The sequence below is a fragment of the Vidua chalybeata genome, chromosome 26 (genome assembly GCF_026979565.1).
Source record: "Vidua chalybeata isolate OUT-0048 chromosome 26, bVidCha1 merged haplotype, whole genome shotgun sequence".
Lineage (NCBI taxonomy): Eukaryota > Metazoa > Chordata > Aves > Passeriformes > Viduidae > Vidua > Vidua chalybeata.
The window spans coordinates 4,021,462-4,033,953 of NC_071555.1; the positions used below are offsets into that span (position 1 = coordinate 4,021,462).

The 12,492-nt window shown below is 49.1% G+C and overlaps 1 protein-coding gene and 2 pseudogenes across 1 annotated transcript; 2 read left to right on the plus strand and 1 right to left on the minus strand.

Annotated features, from left to right (window-relative positions):
• The first annotated feature begins 597 nt into the window (after positions 1-597).
• LOC128800305 (feather keratin Cos1-1/Cos1-3/Cos2-1-like) lies at positions 598-1,402 on the plus strand (annotated as a pseudogene).
• Positions 1,403-7,932: 6,530 nt separating this feature from the next.
• On the minus strand, positions 7,933-8,241 carry LOC128800031 (feather keratin Cos2-2-like). Its single transcript, XM_053964915.1, has one exon. The coding sequence runs from the start codon at positions 8,239-8,241 to the stop codon at positions 7,933-7,935; it is 309 nt and encodes a 102-aa protein (XP_053820890.1).
• Positions 8,242-10,998: 2,757 nt separating this feature from the next.
• On the plus strand, positions 10,999-11,975 carry LOC128800032 (feather keratin Cos2-2-like; annotated as a pseudogene).
• The last annotated feature ends 517 nt before the right edge of the window (positions 11,976-12,492 follow it).

Consider the following 12,492-nt stretch of genomic DNA (forward strand, 5'->3'; position numbering starts at 1 on the left):
GAGGCCAGTCAGTATGTGAAGGGGGCTTACAAAAAGATGGATGCCGACTTTTTACACAGGCAGATACTGATAGAACAAAGTGGAACAGTTTAAACTAAAAGAGGAAAGATGTAGATTTGATGTTAGGAACAAATTACTTACTCAAAGGGTGGTGAGGCAATGGAATTTCACATAGAAGTAGAGGCTGCCACATCCCTGGAAGTGTTCAAGGCCAGCTTGGATGGGCCTTGGAACAACCTGATCTAGTGAGTGTCACTGCTTCTCTTTATGAAGGAGTTCCATCCAGACCAAGCCATTCTATGATTATATGATTCTATGAGTGCTGCAGCTTGTTCCTGAAAACAACACTTCAAACAACCCTAGAAGAGTGATCAGGATAGCATCACTTTCCTGGTCTGGGCCCATGCAGTACATAAACGGAGTCTTCTGCCTGCATTGCTGCATTCCTGCCTTAGAAATCCCGGGGCCTTTAATCCCAGGGATCAGAAGAAGCCTTCATTGGGGAACAGGCATGGAACAAACCTGGAAATGAAAAGGCAGCAGTGCAGGAAATGAAAACACAGCCCATATCATTAGGTGTGCTGGTTTGCATTGAAGATGAGCTTGCTGGGAAATTGTTACCTCTGCAAAGGCTGCCCCTGGTCCTGCGGCAGTGAAGGGCAGGTATAAAAGGCAGCCCAAGTCTCTGCTCTCTCATCCACTTCTCTTGCTTCCTTCTGCTTGGGAACCAGGTGAGTCTGAAGTCCCTTCTCTTTCTCTTCCAAAGTGAGATCTCTGCTTGGTGGACATCTCAACTGACTTTGGCTTTCTCATATTTGGGGATTGGAGCATCTGGTCATGAGAGAGGAAAGTGGGGAGGAGGCTGGCATAGAGACAGGATGGTGATGGTGGTGCCTTTTGCTTTATGCCCTGGGAGAGAACTTCCTGAGTCAGGCTGCTCTTTGTAGGGCTCTTGGCCCAGTCTCCAGCTTCCCCCTCATGATGGCCTTGGCTCTTTTGTTAATGGGGTAACCAGGCTGCTCCTCACCCACCCACCCAATCTTCTGCTCTGTTTCCTCTCTGCTCTCTCTGCCAGGTGCACCTGAAGCCTCAAGTCATGTCCTGCAACACCCAGTGCCGTCCCTGCCAGCCCTGTGGCCCCACTCCACTGGCCAACAGCTGCAATGAGTGCTGTGTCAGGCAGTGCCAGAACTCCACCGTTGTCATTGAGCCGCCTGCTGTGGTGGTGACTCTGCCTGGCCCCATCCTCAGCTCCTTCCCACAGAACACCGTGGTGGGATCCTCCACCTCCGCTGCTGTTGGCAACATCCTCAGCTCTGATGGAGTGCCCATCAACTCTGGGGGCTTTGACATCTCCTGCATCACCAGGCGCTATGGTGGCAACAGATGTCGTCCCTGCTAAAGGTGCTGAGAAAGCCTCAACAAGACATCTTGAGGAACTCAGAACACCGTGTTGGGCAGAGGATCTATGTTTTGAGTGCTCTTTGCACGATAGCTAAGAACTTGCCTTTCTCTCCCTTTTCATTGTTTGCATTAGTTCCTTGGTGCTGCTACGTTCCCCAAAGTCCAGCTTGATAGGGACCATTTGGTTTCTCCCCTTTGTGGGACACGTAGACCAATATTATGCAGGAACTATTCCAGAGCCAAGGCGCGCAGACTCTCTGCTGCCCTTGGTGCTGCCTGTGCTGCTGACTTCTGCTTTCAGTGGCTTTGTTTCCTTCTTTCATTTCATTAAAGTTCTGCTGCATTCAAGTCTGGCATCTGTGTGGTCCTTCCCCCGGTTGCACTTGTGAATGCCAAAGGAGAAAAGTGTTGCTTAGTCATGGAAGTGGGTGAGGGCATAAGGAGACCCTTCTCCATTCACAGAGGAAGGGAATTTTGGGGCACCATGGAGGTGTAACTATTAAGGGTACAATCTCTTGGAGCTGAGGAAGACATCCCCTGGTTGCTCTGCTTCCAGACACCATCAAACCTTGTCTTGATGTATCTTTGCCCACAAACTCCCAGAAAGCTGGGAGACCTTGAAGCAATAGCAGCCCCATGATTACCTGAGGAAAGGTGCTATTGCCAGTATGGTCAGAGCTGCACTGGAGTTGTTGATGTGAGGGTCTTGGACATAATTTCCTCTGCAGAATAACAGGAGTTGGAATGCAGAGAACACCTTTGCATTTGACCATGGTTTCTACACCATTTTCCTCTCCCCTTCATGACTCAGTAAAAAGTGAGGACAAATACCCATTGAGCACTTTCTTTTCCCTATGATCAGAACATGTTGAATCTGAGGTCTCAGCATCTGCCTGGCACAGCACCAGGCCGATTGACTGCACTGGCACATTTGGCATTGGCTTGAACACAAGGCAGAGATGTGTCTCACACCAGACAGCAGTGACACTGCAGTGCAAGCAGAATCACTTGACTATAACCTGGATGAAGCTGGCAGGAATTCTTAGCATTTCTGCTGTCCATAAAGCAAGCCTCATCCTTTTGAAGTCCCTAGATTTTGGGAGAGCTGTGTCCTGAGCCGGAGAAGCAGGGAACGAGGACTGCAAGCCATGTTTAGGCATTCCCAATATTGTTTACAGTGAATTAAACTAAGGATCCAAAGTGGTATGAAATCATCCTAATTTAGACCAGGAATCATCAGCAGCAGAGTGTGAGAATTGAAGCAGTAGGAAAAGGAGGATTGAAGAATTACCCTCACCTCAGTGACTTAGGGGAGGGTAATTCTCTGCCAGGTTCATTCAGCTACACTGAAGTTCCTTCAGACTCTGGGTGCTCTGTGGAGCTTATTGGCAGAACATTGGAGAATGTCACTGCTGTAAGCAGAGCAATCCCTCATGAGGAGGGACACATACACACACTTAAGCACGTCAGAAAGGAATCATCCCCAAATTTTTTTGCACCTATGTATATTCACACAGTTCCAGCTACACACAAGTGCATATGAGATAAGAACATGCAAAGTCACAGCCAGCACAGCTTCATGAGAGGGAAGTCCTGCTTTGTCAGATTTTATTTCCTTTTATGATAAGGTAACTCACCTGCTTAATCAAGGAAAGGCAGTTGATATAATCTTTTTGGACTTCAGTGAAGCTTTTGATACCATCTCCTGCAGGATCCTCTGGATAAAATGTCAGGCCCACAGCTGGATAAAGACATCATGTGATGGGTGAACAACTGGCTCACAGTTCAGGCACAAAGCATGATGGTGACTGAGGTGACATCAGACTGGTGATCTGTCACTTTTGGGGTTCTGTAGTGCTTCATCTTTGGCCCTGTGTTCTTCATCATCCACATAAATTACTGGAATGCAGGACTGAAAGGGAAACTAAGCAAGTTTGTGGATGATACAAAACTGGGAGGAGCTGTCAACTCCCTTAAAGCTAGGGACACCCTCCAGAGAGCCTGGACAAATTAGAGGGCTGGGCAATCACCAACTGTATGAAGTTCAATGGGACAACCCTGGATGTACAGACAGGCTGGGGAACAAGAGCCTGGAAAGCAGTGTCATGGAAAGGCACCTGGGGGTCCTGGTTAATGGCAAGCTGGATATGAGTCAGCAGTGCCCTGGCAGCCAGGAAGGCTAATAGTATCCTGGGGGGCATCAGGCCCAACAATGCCAGCTGGGCAAGGGAGGGGATTGTCAGCACTGGGGTGGCCTCACCCTCCAACTGGATGCAGTTGTAGGCACCACAATTTACAAGGAGACATTAAGGTATTTGAGAGTGTCCAAAGGAGACCACAAGGATTGGGAAGGACCTTGAAGGGAAGCTTTATGAGGAGCATCTGAGGTCACTTGGTCTGTTCAGCCTGGGGAGGAGGAGATTGAGGTCAGACCTCATTTCAGTCTACAACTTCCTTGTGAGGGGAAGAGGAAAGGAAGGCACTGATCACTCTGTGGTGACAGAACTAGAAAGAATAGGCTGAAGTTGTGTCAGAAGAAGTTTGTGTTGACTATTAGAAAAATGTTCTTTGTCCAGAGGGTCGCCGGGTACTGGACTAGGCTCCCCAGGGCAGTGGGCACAGCACCAAGCCTAACAGAGTTCAACAAAAGTTTAAATAATATTCTCAGGCACGTAGGGTGACTTTTGGCAGTGTCCTATGCAGGGCTACGAGTTGGACTCAATGATGCTTGTGGGTCCCTTCCAACTCAGCCTACGCTGTGACTCTGTGAAAGAATGAACCATGGCCTCTGCTGTGGACATGTGGAGATGATGGTGACAGGGGCGGAGCATTCTGGAGAGGAACAAGGAAGGCCCCAGACATGGGCTCCACACACTTCTTTCTGGAAGAGAAGGAGGAGCAGAATTTGTCTTGGTTCATTGTTAGGCAGGACAGCATAAAATCCAGGAGCTGAGTCATTCCTTGTCAAGAGGGCCACCAAAGTCCCCCAAAGCAGTGATCCAGACTGACATAATTTGCTTTTACTACACTCATCCAGCATGTCACATGAGTCCTCTGCTCAAGTTGATGTGTTTTGATCCAGAATTGCTTGGGCCTCTCATCTTGCCACTAAAAAAAAAAAAAAAAAAAAAGAGTTCACTGAGAAATGTGCCTGAAATAAAAAATAAAACTGGAAATAAAAACACAGCCACAGCTCATAGCATTAAATGGTATGTTTTGCATTTCAAATGTAATATTTTGCATTCAACATGAGTCTGACAGAAAATAATTCAGGGCCTGGGCAGTGGCTTCCTAGGAGCTGGTAGCTCTTTTGGAGCCTGGCAGGATAAGGCCAATTAGCCCTCATACATCACTGTAGAGCCTTCACCTCCTGGCCCTGCATGTTTTTTGACTCACTCCTGCTGTGATGCTCCTCATGTATCCTTACATTTTTCTTCCTCCCTACCCTCTTTCCAAGTACCCCTCATCCCCCAAGACATGTCCTTCATACAGCAGTGCCAGCCTTGCACCCCTTGCTACCAGCCTTGCGGCCCCACCCCAGTGTCCAACAGCTGCAAAGAGTGATGTGGTTTTGAGAAAAGCTCAGGGAAATAAATGAAGACTTTTTATAATAAAAGAAAACAAACACAAAAACCCCAGACCTTTTTCATAGGAACAGATGAAGAGGCTCAGGTGAGTCTCTTATTGGTTCCTGCCAGTCCTTGGTGCTGTCTAGACCACACAGAGTGGAGAATAGACAAGTGTTCCCTGCACAGCACATGGCAAATACTTTCCTCTTCTAGGATGCACATGGAAACCAGTTCCAAAGCAGGTTTTTTTTTCACCAACCTTTCCTTCTTCGCAAGCCACTGACATTGACTCCTTCTGGAAGAATGTAATGGCCTGAAGGTCTCTGGGTGCACCAAGGAAATAGTGCTCCAAAAGAGAAGTGTACCTTTCCCCAAACTCAGCCTTGCCCTGACACTTTCTTTTCCACTGGATTCCCAGAGGAAGGCCAGGCCCATCTATACCAACAGTGGACCTTCAGAGGAAAACTACACCCTTCTACAGGATCACTGCTTCAACAGAACCACACCTAGTACTGGAGGAGGGCTGCAGCCACCATTCAATGGGACTGCTGCCACCACCCTGACCCACAAGGTGTCAGGTTGTATTCTGACTCTGTCAGTTGTGATGCATTACTCCATTTTTATTTTATTTTTATTTTTACCCAATTAAAGAAATGCTATTCCTACTCCCATATCTTTGCCTGAGAGCCCCTTAATTTCAAAATTATAATAATATGGAGGGAGGAAGTTTACATTCTCCATTTCAAGGGAGGCTCCTGCCTTCCTTAGCAGACACCTGTCTTTTCAAACCAAGACTCATAGGGATACCCCAAAGAGAACCAGATCTTCCATACCTAATATCAGGTTGCCCATGGTCTCCAGGGAACAGCCTGTAGTGCCTGGGCCTTCTGTGCTGGCTCCAGAAAGCCTCCAGCAGGATGAGGGACCTGTGAGATGTTTAATCCTGCTCCTTGTTTCTCGTGCCTTGGGAAGTCTCCAAGGTTAAGGGAGAGAAAAAAAGCAAGCCCTGGCACTGGAAACGTGCAGGAGGAGTGGATAGTCAGGCCATGCTGCACAACACATGCCAGCTAGAGGAGAGACTGGGACACCCTAAGAATAAGTGGGATGAGAGAGCTTTTGTGTCCCTGCATCAACTATCAAAGGTCCTGTTTGTTTGGGTTGAAATGTAGGAAAATATTTACTACAAAGAGAGAACGAGATTCTGCAATACTTTTTCTTTGCATACGTCTTTGAAAGACTAGGCTGAGACAGATCAGGAGGAAGAGCCAGGAGCAATGGAGGATTGGAGGAAGAAAAATGAGACAAGGGGTCTGAAATGATCAAGAGTGGAGATTGTTTTCCTCTCCCTTACTATTTCTAAATTTTCAAGTAGTAACAGCATCTAGACAAAACAGGCACAAACCAGCATATTAACTAATGTTTCCCATAATTTAAGACATAATTCAAGGCTTCAGTCAGGAAGACATTGATGGACAGGATATAGCCATCCATGAATGGGAGAAATGTGATTTAATACTGAAGCCATAAGTCCTTTGCAGTAACTCAACCAAAAGTCATTTACCAGACATTTACCCCGAGTATATGACTGGCACCAATCCTATCTTGTGAATTACCTCAGCCCTGCATGTCTGGACAGCTTTGCCTGCCTGTGCTGAGGGAGTGCATCTCATCTGCTTGTGCTCTTGTGTGGGAGCCACTGACCCTAGACTGTTGCAGTTCAAATTTATTTCATTGTTTCCTTGTTAAGTGGTTTGTTCTGTTGTACCCCTATGTTCTCCCAAGCGGGTTTGCCCCTGGATTGTACCCTCCCTCAAAGCTGTCCCTCATGCCATTCCCCACCCCTTGTTCCAGCTCTTTCCCTGCCTATCAAGGCAACCCAGCCCCTTATTCCTGAACCTTCCCTGCCACTCTTACCTTGGGCCAATCCCAGACTGCAACACTCCTTTGGAATTCTCCTAAACTTTGCAGCACCATTGGCCCACATGACTTGACCTCTCCTCCCACCTACTCTGACTGGTTCTGATCTGTTTATGTAATCCCCTCACTCCTCCCCTGATAGCTCTCCATTGGTTGCTTGTTTGTATCCACCCCTCATGTGTAACTGTAGAAAACCCAAGCACAGTAGCATTTGAGGCTCTTTTCTTCCTGATCCCTTCACTTGGAACCTCACGTCTTCCCTGTTGGAACCTCAAGATTAGAGACCCTCTTCCTTCTCCTTTGCCTGATCCCTGCTGTGGCTGTGACATTCTTCACTATAGAGCAAGCTGCTCTTCAGGTTCAGTTGCAGGTAAAATTCAAACCTCAGTTGTTCCCCACTCCTGGTGTGGTGCCAGAGTTTCTCCAGAGGTAGCCCAGGATCCAGTGGCTGCATCACTAGACTAGGTAAGGGAGAGGAAGAGAAGGAAGAGATGAAGCTGTGGTCTGGACCCAAGAATTCCTGTTTCTCTTCACAACTGTTGCCTGATGGCCATCTCCCTGATGGCCTTTAGCTGCTGAGTAGCCAGGGGTGACCTTTTCAGCTCTAAGGAAAAGGGCAGGAAGAAAAATCCACTGCAGGGAATCCCACTCTCTGCTATCTCCACCTATTTTCCCTGAGTGGACTGGGAGATTTTCCAGAGAACAAAGAAGGACTTAGAGGCCCAGGCTTGGATGCAAAACAACTTTATTGAGTACAAAGAAGAAAAGGAGGTGGCTCACAGAGAGCATCAGATGCAGCCACTAAGATGCAGTGGAGCTCCTGCAGAGTGTGCATCTGCTTGCCCAAAAGAGGGAGCAAAGGTCACATGTCCCCATTAGACTGGCCTGAGGAGACATGGACAGCAAAGAGAAGAGGGACAAAAGGTGGAAGAAGGGAACAATGACTTGATGCTGTAAACACAATGTTCCAAATCTTTATCTCCTGCCCAGATCTATGTACTGAGCTCTTGGAAGTTCTTGCCTAAAGACTTTGCCAACAGATTTAGCAGGGACGACATCTGCTGCCACCATAGCAGTTGGTGATGCAGGAGAGGTCAAAGCCCCCAGAACTGATGGGCACTCCACCACAGCTGAGGATGTTGCCAACAGCAGCGGAGGTAGAAGATCCCACGGCAGTGTTCTGTGGGAAGGAGCTGAGGATGGGCCCGGGCAGGGTCACCAGCACAGCAGGCGGCTCAATGACAACGTGGGAGCTCTGGCACTGCCTGACACAACACTCATTGCAGCTGCTGGCCAGCGGGCAGGGGCCGCAGGGCTGGCTGCAAGGGTTGCAGGGCTGGCAGCAGGACATGGCTCGGGGTCACAGGTGCACCTGGCACAGAGGGCAGGGAGAAGCACAAAGTAAGGACACATGAGAAGCAGCACTGCATCCAAACGCCCTGCAGCCCAAGCACCTCCTGGCCCACACTGCACTGCCCAGCTCAAAGCCGAGGAAACCACCTCAGCCAAGTCCCAGCCTCTCTCTGTCTGCACAAGACCTTCTCTCCCCTGCCCTCTCCCAGCAGAAGCAGCTCCCAGCCCTGGGCTATGACAGCCCCTCTCAGCTGAGACCTCCAGCCAGGCAAGAGGCAGGGGTTGAAAAGGTTTCCCACTCACCTGGTTCCTGAGGAGTAGGAGGTGAGAGATGTGGATGAGAGAGCAGAGATTTGGGCTGCCTTTTATAGCAGTCCTGGCCTGCCCAGAGGCACCTTAGTGGAAGTCATAATTTTCTGACCAGCTCATGTCAAATGGGCACCATCCCAGCTAATGGTAGGGGCTGTGTCCTGGTTTCCTGCACTGTGGCCTTTTCATTTCCTGGCTTCTGGCACATGCTTTCCCATATGAAGGGTCATTTCTCAAAGTGCCAGGATGACAGCATCCAGGATTTCAGGGCAGAAAGGCATTTGTGGACAAAGAAGGTTTAGATGATGGGCCAGTGGCATCCAGGTGATTTCTACCTTTGTCATTCCTCTGGACTCCTCTGGTGACCAGAAATCAACCCTGCTCTCATGCTTCTTGTACACATGCCCAAGGTCTGCATGTGACATGAAACAGTTTTTCTTTTGCTTCCTTCATTACTCTCAACACTCAGTGTTATACTCAGGTGGACTTCTGCTGGGGGGGTTTGACCCTAGTGCTGTACTAAGAGTATTCAGAATTTTTTTTTTCTCTCTTCTTCCCAGTGACACGTGATAAAAGCTCCACCTATGATCTACCTTTTAGAGAGAATTGGATTTATTTTGTCTGAAGAAAAGGAGGCCAAGGGCAAAGTTTGTCACTCCAGCACTACCTGGAAGGAGGCTGTAGCGAAGTGGGTATCACTCTCTGCTTCCAAGTAACAAATGATAAGACAGAAGGAATTGGCCTCAAGTTGCACCAGGGGAGGTTTAGATTGGATATTAGGGAAAAAATCAATATCAAGCATTGGAACACACTGTTGAGGGAGGTGGTTGAGTCACCACTCCTGGAGGTGATTTCAATGGAGTGTAGATGTGGCACATAGGAACATGGCTTAATTGTAGAGTGGGCAGTGTTAGATTTATGGTTGGACTTGATGATCTTGAAGGCGGTCTCATGATTCTGTGACTGTGCAGCTATCAGGAGTCTTGGGCATTTGAATGAGACAATTAAGAATGAGGCAATCAAAAACTCAGTGCAATCAGAAATTACCACACATACAATGAACCTTTTCTTCTCCACATATCTGCTAACCCGAGCGAAGAATGGCTCTGCATGGAGCAATCAGTACCTGCAGACCTTACTGCAATTGTTCTTCCTCATCACGTTTCCTTTGTGAAGATCTGGCACTCCTTCACTGCTGCATCAAAGCTGATGGAGACTTTCCTTGTCACCAGGAAAACCATTGCTTCCTGTAAGCCCTGGTCATATGTACATTGGGTTTGTGGTCATCTTCACCCAGGTGGTTCTGCTGACTGGCCCACCTGTACCCAGGAAAGCCATTGCTTAATCCAAGTCACCTGATGCAGCCTCTGCTGATCCTGATCCTGCAGCTGCTCTCCTCCCCACCCCCCACCCCCTACATTGTGTGTGTCAAAGAAAAGCAAAGAGCTGGAGCACCTGTGCTATGAGGAGTGTGGCCTTTTCCCCCTAGAGAACAGGACTCCTGTGGAGGACCTTATCACAGTATTTTAGTGATTAAATGGGATCTACCAAGAGCACGGAGAGTTTTTTCAGCACAAGGATGCACATGGAGGGGCTGTCCATAGGGGTCACACACTGAGTGAAGAGGAACTGGAGATGATTTGAGTGCTGGCAACTGAGACAGTGCTTGGGTCTCAGCAGGAGCAGATGAAGACCTGGTTTCTGGACATAGCAAGATGTGCACGAGGGCCAGTAAGATGGAGAAAGATCATGTCTCTGCTCTGAATTGAGGGCAGGAGCATAGGTGGAACCTCACGGGCTTCAAGGGACACTCTGTACCTGAGTTATTATTCTGAGCCCAGTAGTGCCTTAAAGAGTTCCTTTTCTGCATGCCCATGGATATCTGGGGGACGACATGGATTAGAGCATTACTCAAGGCTGAAGGCAAAGGAATTTTTATATCTTATCCCCACTACTGCTACCCTTTGAGCTTATGATTTCATTGGTGGCCTCTGTTTGTGCAGTAGTCAAGGATGTCTTCATTAGCTCCAAGGGAAAGAACACAGAGGAAAATCCACTGCAGAGACTCCCACCCCCTGCCCTTTTTAACTTTGTACATGAGCAGATTGGAAGAGTTGCCACAGAACAAAGGAGAACTTGGAGGCCAAGGCATGAGAGCACAACAACTTTAATGAGTCTAAGGAAGAAAAGGAGACCACCAGAGGCAGTCACTAAGATGCAGTGGGGCTCCTGCATGGTGTCCATCTGCCTGCCATGCAGAGGGAGAGAGGGCAAAACATCCCCACTTAGACTGGCCTGGGGAGATGCAGAGAACAAGTTCTAAGAAAGAGCAGAGGGGAGGAAGCTCTGTCATGCTCCTCACGTGGCAGTCCTTGGGTGTGTGGGCAAGAAGCACAAAAGGGGTGCCCATTTCTCGACAACTTGGACAAAACCAAACCTGTCAGAAATGACCCAAGAGAACATCACCTGCCCACAAGGAATGCCAACATACCTTGATGTGAGACTTCTACCTGAGAAATCCTTGAGCCTCTCATCCCAGCACTTACAGAGTGAGATCTTCACATAGGAAAGCATGTGGCAGAAGCCAGGAAATGAAAAGGCAGCCATACAGGAAACCAAGACACAGCACCTACCATTACCTGGGATAGTTCACATTTGACATGAGCTGGTCAGAAAATTAGTGCTTCCACTAAGGTGCCTCTGGGCCTGAGGCAGGCCAGGACTGCTATAAAAGGCAGCCCAAGTCTCTGCTCTCTCATCCACTTCTCTCACCTCCTACTCCTCAGGAACCAGGTGAGTGGGAAGCCTCTTCTCCTCCTGCTGCTGCTTCAAGAGCAGCTCTTGCCTGGCTGGAGGTCTCAGCTGAGAGGGGCAGTCATAGCCCAGGTCTTGGGGCTGCTTCTGCTGGGAGAGGGCAGGGGAGAGAAGGTCTTGTGCAGGCAGAGAGAGGCTGGGACTTGGCTGAGGTGGCTCCTGGGCTTTGAGCTGGGCACTGCAGTGTGGGCCAGGAGGTGCCTGGGCTGCAGGGTGTTTGGGTGCAGTGCTGCTTCTCATGTGTCCTCACTTTGTGCTTCTCCCCGCCCTCTGTGCCAGGTGCACCTGTGACCCCGAGCCATGTCCTGCTGCAAGCCCTGCGACCCTTGCTGCCAGCCCTGCGGCCCCTGCCCGCTGGCCAGCAGCTGCAATGAGTGCTGTGTCAGGCAGTGCCAGAGCTCCCACGTTGTCATTGAGCCGCCTGCTGTGCTGGTGACCCTGCCCGGGCCCATCCTCAGCTCCTTCCCACAGAACACCGCCGTGGGATCCTCCACCTCCGCTGCTGTTGGCAACATCCTCAGCTGTGGTGGAGTGCCCATCAGCTCCGGGGGCTTTGACCTCTCCTGCATCACCAACTGCTATGGTGGCAGCAGATGTCGTCCCTGCTAAAGCTGCTGGCAACATACTGGACCAAGCACCTCCAAGACCTCAGAACATGGTTCTGGGCAGAACATGATTCTGGGCAGGAGATAGAGCTTCTGGACATTCTATTTACAGTTTTGGGATGATTTATTTCTCCTACTATTCCGTCTTCTTTCTGTGCTGTCCATGTGTCCCCAGGCCAGCCCAGGGGACCTGTTTGTCTCTCCTCCTCTTTAGGGCAAGTAGATGGACACCCTGCAGGAGCTCCACTGCATCTTAGTGGCTGTTCCTGGTGCTCTCTGTGAGCCATGTCCTTTTCTTTAAACTCAATAAAATACTTTTGCATCCAAGCCTTGGCCTCTGAGTCATCCTTCATTTTCTGTCAAGCTTTCCATATTGCTTAGGGAAGATGGTGGAGGAAGAAGGGGGATCAACTCCCATCAAACTGACAAAGTCATACCTGGCTACTCAACAGCCAAAGGTCATCAGGAAGACCATGGCTCCAAAGTTTGCAAAAGTTGTGTAGGGAAACAGCAATGTCTGG